The sequence below is a fragment of the Geospiza fortis genome, unplaced genomic scaffold, assembly GCF_000277835.1.
Source record: "Geospiza fortis unplaced genomic scaffold, GeoFor_1.0 scaffold182, whole genome shotgun sequence".
NCBI classification, from domain to species: Eukaryota; Metazoa; Chordata; class Aves; order Passeriformes; family Thraupidae; genus Geospiza; species Geospiza fortis.
This window is the reverse complement of record NW_005054367.1, coordinates 1529567-1536724: the sequence shown is the minus strand read 5'-3', so window position 1 is coordinate 1536724 and position 7158 is coordinate 1529567. Positions and strand designations below refer to the sequence as shown.

The window sequence follows — 7158 nt, the reverse complement described above, 5'->3', positions numbered from 1 at the left end:
CCAGCTCTCGTGTTAGTGAGCCCAGTTCTCTCTTGCAAGTTTATTCAATGCTCTAGTGGGTGTCTCACTGGACAAAGTTTACAGTCTCACCTTCCTGGAGATATAGCAGGAAAAACGAAGAGGAAGTGCCTCTATTCTAATTCTTGATTTTTTCCCCTTTTCCCCTCAAGTAAAATGCACCTAATTTTCTCTGGTGAGAGCACTGTGGGACACCAGTGACAGCCTGCAGTGCCTGAGGACAAGCTACAGAGGGAGATACAGGAAGGCAAAAAAGACAAGGAAACCCAAGAATTGGCAGTGATGGCCCAAGCAAAGGTGGTGTCCTGGGGAGGACAGACCCTGCCTGTCCTCAGTGCCCACACAGCACTGGGCTGCCTTTATCCACAGCCACCTGCAGACCCAGCTAGAAGTACGTGGTCTTCGTGCTCTCATTGTCTTGGCCAGCACCTTTTCCTTTCACCTGCCCATTCTGAGAGCTGCTGGTGGCATTTTCGCAGACCTGGTGAGAGGGAAAAGGGTGTAAAAGCAAGGAAAGGTGTATGATGATCTGTCCCTGAGACAAGCAGCCTTCAGCAACTTGGATCCCATTCCTGACTGTTCCTGTGGACACCCTTCTCCCAGCAAGACAACAGAAGTACTGGGGTGCAATTCCAACTGGTCCCATGGGGAAAGAGGGCTGGGAGCTATGAGAGGGTGAAAGCCAGAGGATGTGGCTACAAGGCACCAGCACTTCCCTGAGGAGGGCAGAGGGAGGAAGCACTGGCTGTTGTATGCCATGGATGGGAATGAAGGGATGTGTCGCCCTGATTTTTTAAGATTTTCTAAGCCTTCTGATATTTAAATTCTTTTAACACACTTTCTCACACGCTTTCTGTAAATAACTTATTGTTTTGCATTCTTTTATGGAGGAGGACAAATTTGACGGACTGTTGGTTTGTCCAGTGTCATTGGAGAGGTGGCACTGTCACCCTCCAATCCACTGTCACTTTTAGCAAACTATAAACGTTGGAGTCAGGAAATAAACTTCCCTTTTTCTTCACCTTGAGAGCAGTGGTGTGTGCGCTCATGTTGTTTCGTGTCCTATAGCGACATGGATAACTTCCATATGCAGGAATGGATGATTTCCACATGCGCTCCATGCCCTCCCACCTCTGTAACTCCTAAAGAAACCGCCGATGCAATGCCAAGGGGCTCCCCCAGTGCTGGCTGCTCACCCCAGAGGCAGCACCAGGACCCACCTGAGCTGGGGGATGGCCGTCCCCTGTGTCATCTGCCAGGTCGGTGCCGCGGGTCTCGGGCAGCAGGATGCAGAGCAGCCCCCCCAGCACGGGGGCACTCCCAAAGATGGCCATGGGGATGGCCCGGTGGTGCTGGCCCAGCAGCCGGATCAGCGGGGCCAGGATCCCGGCCACGCGCGCCGACATGGAGCACAGCCCCACGCCCGTCTGCCTGCAGAGAGAGGGAGCTGTGGGCCGGGGTCAGCACCCCCAGGCCACCATGGGGATGAGCCATGGGGACGAGTGGGATTCTGCCCCACCACCACTGCTGGTCACTCCAAAGTGTGGGGAGAGCTCACCTGACAACCGTGGGGAAGAGCTCGGCCGCATAGACGTAGGAGGTGGAGAAGGAGGCTGAGGCAGCAAACTTGCCAATGGTGGCCAGGACGGTGGTTGCCACGGGCTGGTCTGAGGGGAGGAGGAGAGATGGATGATGTGGGATGGGAGAGGGCCCAGCACCACTCATGGATGGTGACTGGGGATTGCAGGGATAACTGTGTCACCTGCAGGGAGCCATGGCCTCTGACAGTGTCTGAGCATGGGCCAGGCTGCTCTGGCCTGGTGGCCACTTTCAGTGTGCTCTGCATCCATCATCTCACCTCCCCAGGGGTTAATTTTCCCCGAGAACAGGTCTGTTGGCAGGGGGACCACTGGACTCAGTTCTGCCCTCTGCTATTGCCATCAACAAGAAAAGTTTTGGTTTTTTTGGAATGGGCCCTGTGGGTTCAGCCAGGCCCGTGTGGCCAGGGTCAGCTCAGGCCCAGAGGGATGTGAGCCACCATGGCTGGGAGGACAGAACAGCAAGGGAAGGGTTGGGGCTTTGTGCCTCCCTCCCAAAGGATGTCCTCTCCGTGTGGGACAAGGTTGTTCACCTTCAGGGATGGCGGTGATGATCAGACACACCAGGCCACTCAGCACCAGGAGAACAGCCTGCGTTTTCCTCCTCCCGAACCACTGCAGGGTGAAGATACAAGCAAAACGGGCTGGGATTTCCACTGCTCCAAAGGCCAGCTGAGTCAGGTAGATATCCAGGCCAAAATTTGTCACGTTCAGACTCAGCCCATAGTAGACAATGCTGTTCACAAACCTGAAAGCCAGGCAGGGTGGCACTGAGCAGGTGTCAGCCATGAGGAAATGCAGCACTGATCTCCAATGACAACATTTTGACCAAGCCACAGCATTTCACAGGAGATGTAAAACCAGAGGAATATCACAGACCTCCCAAAGCTGGAAATGCTATAACCTTTCCCACAAAGCATCTTAAACAGCCAGAAGCAGAAACACTCATATAATAACATTCAAAACCCTCAAGGTGAATTTCTTGATGACTAATTGTCAATCCCTTCTTTACTTTCACCTAGAAGTTTGGGAAAAATGCACCAGGGAATGTCTTACCAGGCACATGACATGATTAAAGTCACCTTCAGCAGGTGCTTCTTCCGAAAGAGATCCAGGAAACTTCCAGACTTGACCTGTTTCTCAGGCTTCAACTTCAAAACACAGAAAGACAAAGAGTCAGAGCAGGAAAAGGAAACCCATGTCCAGCTCCTTTTCCACTTGCAGACCATGGGAAGCATCACTGGGACAGGCCTGTGACCCCAGTGCTCTGGGGTGGGCAAGGAGGGAACTGCCCTTCAGGCATTTCTGCATGGAAACCCGCAGGCTAAAGAGAGAGGCTCTGTGCTCATCACTCACACTCCTGGAATCCTCAGAGGAGAAAAGCCAGGGAAGCATTTCAGTCCTTCCCACATGCCCAGGGGGACCCCAGAGAGCTGCAGGCTGAGCCTCAGCAGAGGCTGGGCCTCTTCCCTGACCTGGTCCCTGTGGAACTCAGCTGGAGCCGGAGTCCCCCAGAGCCCATGGCCAGAGCAGCCCCAGTGGGAATGCAGAGATGTTTCTGGGATGAGCTGAGCCCCAGGGGCTGCTGCCAGGCCCAGGGCAGTGTCTGAGGCCAGGACCCCCCAGTACCTGCTCCAGGAGCTCTGGTGGGAGGCTGCGCTTGTTGGCGGCTGCCGCCTTCTGCAGCAGCTTCTTGGCTTCCTCGATTCTGCCCTTGGTCACCAGCCAGCGAGCTGACTCTGGGAGCACCCTGCCAGGAGAGGAGGCCAGCACATGCTGCTGTGTCCTGCTGAGATCCCCCACAGCCCCTTTCTCTGGGACCATGTCCAGCCAGCCTTGGAATCATCACAGAATCAGATCCTGGAACCACAGAACCTTCAGCATTGGAAGGGACCCACAAGGATCATCAAGCCCAAATCTAAAGTGAAAGGCCCGTGGGATCAATGGGTCTAAACACCCTGAATTTAGGCTCCAAAGGTCACATTTGGAAAGCTGAAGCAGAGCAGCTGCTGCTCTCAGCAGTGCAGTGCCCGGGGAGATGTGCTGAGCTCTGCAGCAGCTCCTCCAGCACCTGCACTCCGATGGGAAAGTCCCAGCTTGGTTCTGAGCTGCTGCCTCCTCCTCACTCACACCCTCACACTGCTGTCACGTCTGCAGGAGCTCTGTCCATATCCTGCTTACCCCATGCAGAAGAAAAAGGCAAATAGAGGAGCAGATCCTGCAATCTCCAGCAGCCTCCAGTTGTGAATCCCGTAACTCAAACCAGCCAAAATCATCTGGCCGATGGCAAAGCAGCAGTGAGAAGTGAGCACTGCATTTGGCCGGGAGGAGACACCGATCCATTCTGTAGCTGAAAGGAAGAAGGAAGGCTCAGAGTCATCCAAATTATTTCCCCTGAGGCAAACAGGTGTTTCCCTGGAGAAGAATTATTCTGGAGGTGACGATTAGACTGACCTCCTGTTCTGGGACATTCTCCCCTTGCCCTCCTCTGAGCACTGGCTGGAGAGAGATGCTCCCCAAAGCTCTGACTGAGGGCTGAGAAGTTGCCAAAGTACCAAAGGACAGTGAAGATCAAGACCTGTCCTCGCCATGGTGTTTTTCTAGTCAAACACGGATATTTTTATTTCTTTGAAGACTTACCTAGTGCATCCTGAGATGCCCCAGGGCAAGGGCATCCTACTCACCTAAGGCCAGGAATGTCATGGTGATCCCTGACACGGAGGCCCCCAGCACACACCTGAAGGCCATGTACACATAGAAATGGGGCACAAAGGCAATTCCCAGGCCAATCAAGCCCTGGAGGAAGACGGAGATCAGAATGACCGGGCGGCGGCCAAACCTGGGGAGAAACAGGGAAGACAGAATCGGTGTCTGGAGAGACCCCATGGAGATGGCAAGGAGCCAAGCAGGTTATACAGTGATTTTTATCACCCTGATAAGGCTCAGAGTAGGCTGTGGGGTGACAAGGGAAGCACTGTGTCTCTCTCCCTTCCCCTCTCTCACATGCTGTGTCTCTCTCCCTTCCCCTCCCTGTGTGGTCATGTCCTCATTGGACCCAAGGACTTTGGTCAGGGTCCCCGATAGTGAGAAGTGGTAACAAAACGCACAGGGTGCACAGTCCAGACAGGCTCACACCACCTGGTCTGTGTCTGTGCTGTGCTGGCCTTGCACAGACCCTGGCCAGGGGGTTGTGGCTCCTCACCTGTCACTCAGAGGCCCAAAGATCATGGATCCCAGGAGCAGCCCTGCCATGTAGATGGCCTGGGCAATGTCATTCAGGTCCTTCCTGTCACACACCAGGTCAAACTGGAGAAAGGAGAAAACAGATGCTTTGGTATCCCCCCTCCCGAGGATGTGAATCCCCACAGTATGCACAGGGCATACAAGTCAGAGATGGGACAAGCCCGAGTGGGGTCCCTCTCCCATGCACTGGGACCTGCAGGAGTCCCCCTCATCCAGCCCAGCCAACCCAGGGGAGCCTCCTGGTCAGTAAATTTTGCTTTAGGTGGACCTGGGGACAGAAGCAGCAGCTTGCTTCCTGCCAGACCACCTGAGCTCCCAGAGGAGAAAAGATGCAATGCTGATTCCTGGGACAAGCAGTTTCTGCTAAAGAGATGTCCTGCAATTGCCAGCATCCAGAGGGCATCAATGGAAGGAGTGACATAGGAAGGATCATTGAACCATAAAATGGTTTGGGTTGGAAGGGATTAAAGATCATCTAATTTGAACTCTCTTGCCATGGCCAGGGCACCTTACACTAGATCAGATAGATCAGAGCCCCATCCAACCTGGCCTTGAACACTTCCAGGGATGGGACAGCCACAGCTTCTCTGGGCAATCTGTGCTAGGGCTTTACCACCCTAACAGTGAAGAATTTCTTCCTAACATTTAATCTAAACCTACTCTCCTTTATCTTAATTTAGCATCTTTCTCAGCTAACAGTTGTGATGTTGGGGTTGGACTAGAGGACTTTTAAAGGACCCTTCTGAGCCAAACCATCCCATGATATTAAATTGGAAAGGTTAACCCCTGGATGCAGAGGGATGGGGAATCCCAGGGACAGGAGGTCCCTCCAGGAGTGATTCATCTCCCCACTGGCACCTCTGTCACAGCCTGCACCCTCTCCAGGACCACACCTGGGGCGGTGGAGCCAAGATCCCCAGCCCACACCTGCTGTAAATCCCAACTGCACCATGGTCAGGCACCAGCTCTGAGGGAGCTGTGGCCATCTGGGTGCCCCATCCCTTCCACAGCCCAGCACATCCAGCAGCAGTACAGACCTCGGTCAGCAGGGACGGTGGCTGCTCTAAGGGGTACACCCAGCCACTGCTGCACTTCTCAGTGTGGTTGAGTCCATAGGCCAGGATGGAATCCAGGTCCCAGTCCACCGGGGAGAACATGGAGCACTGCTCAAAGTGCCCGTCGGGGCCCCGGGGCAGGGTGAGGTTCAGCTGCTCTTCCTGCGTCAGGTTGGGGCCGACGGCGCGGATCCAGCTGGTGTCACAGTGGTGAGGCACTTCCACCACCATGAAAAGCTGGCAAAACTGGTGGAAAGCCACACTGAGGCAGGGGATCACGGAGAGCAGCACCAGGCATTTCTGAAATCGCCCAAAATCACCAACTGCTTTCAAAATTTCCCCGACACCTGACATTGGTGGCTGTGTCTGGGACAGGACAGTGCTGGGACAGACTTCCCAGAGGGCTGGAATTAATGTTTAAACCTCAGATAAGCTCTGCAGTCATAGGCAGTCACTAGCAGTACACCATGTAATATATTAATCATCCCTGTGCCACCCACAAACATCCTGGGCTGGCTGGAGCAGAAGGACCCCTGCTTCAGGGAACCTGGGCCAGCTCCTCTGCCAGGGCCAGGTGGCATGGACATGGAACAGACTCTTCTCCACAGCTGAAAAAACAGCTGCAATTGCTGAACCACTCAGGAAAGCCAGGTTCAGAGGGGCCAAAATGAGCCCAGCATGATGCAGAGCTGGGAACAGCCCAGAGGAACAAAGGGAATTATGTTAATGGATGGGCAGAACCAGAGATGAGTTCATTGTGATTCCAGGGCATGGAGCTGCCATTCCTTTCATCTTTTGCAGCTTCCCTGTGCAACACAAGCAAGCCAGGCACAGGATGTCCCCCCTTTCCACCAGTTCTGGGCCACCCTGCAGCTGCTGGGGGCTAAATGCAGAAAGGACTTGGGGAAAGGGTAAAGGGATGGAGCAATTTGACACAGGGCAATGGTGCTTGAGGCTGAAATGCCTAAAATGATCATTGAGAACACAAACCCAGCACTGTTCAGCCCATCCCTCATGTAGGAAAAGCATTTGCCTGGGGCCTCTTTGAGATGCCCATGAGGTGCCCAAAAGCCACTTGGATACTCCTGCTGCCCACAGATCCGTGAGAAGGGCATTGTAAAGCATGCTGGAAAACACCATGGATGCCCCACTGGGGCAACCAGGGCACCCACAAAGAACAGTTATTGTGGAGGAGACAAGGGAGTGCAGTTCATGCTCTCACTGCTTGTCAGGGTATAAATCCT

At 54.1% G+C, this 7158-nt stretch overlaps 1 protein-coding gene across 1 annotated transcript; it reads right to left on the bottom strand.

Moving 5' to 3' along the window:
- Positions 1-403: 403 nt before the first annotated feature.
- Positions 404-6268, bottom strand: LOC102040841 (solute carrier family 22 member 13). The gene is made up of 10 exons (XM_005424335.1): positions 5897-6268; positions 4819-4922; positions 4301-4455; positions 3798-3966; positions 3246-3366; positions 2673-2767; positions 2150-2364; positions 1577-1685; positions 1239-1449; positions 404-499 (listed from the first exon to the last, which is right to left on the bottom strand). The coding sequence occupies exons 1-10, from the start codon at positions 6266-6268 to the stop codon at positions 404-406; spliced, it is 1647 nt and encodes a 548-aa protein (XP_005424392.1).
- Between the last annotated feature and the right edge of the window lie 890 nt (positions 6269-7158).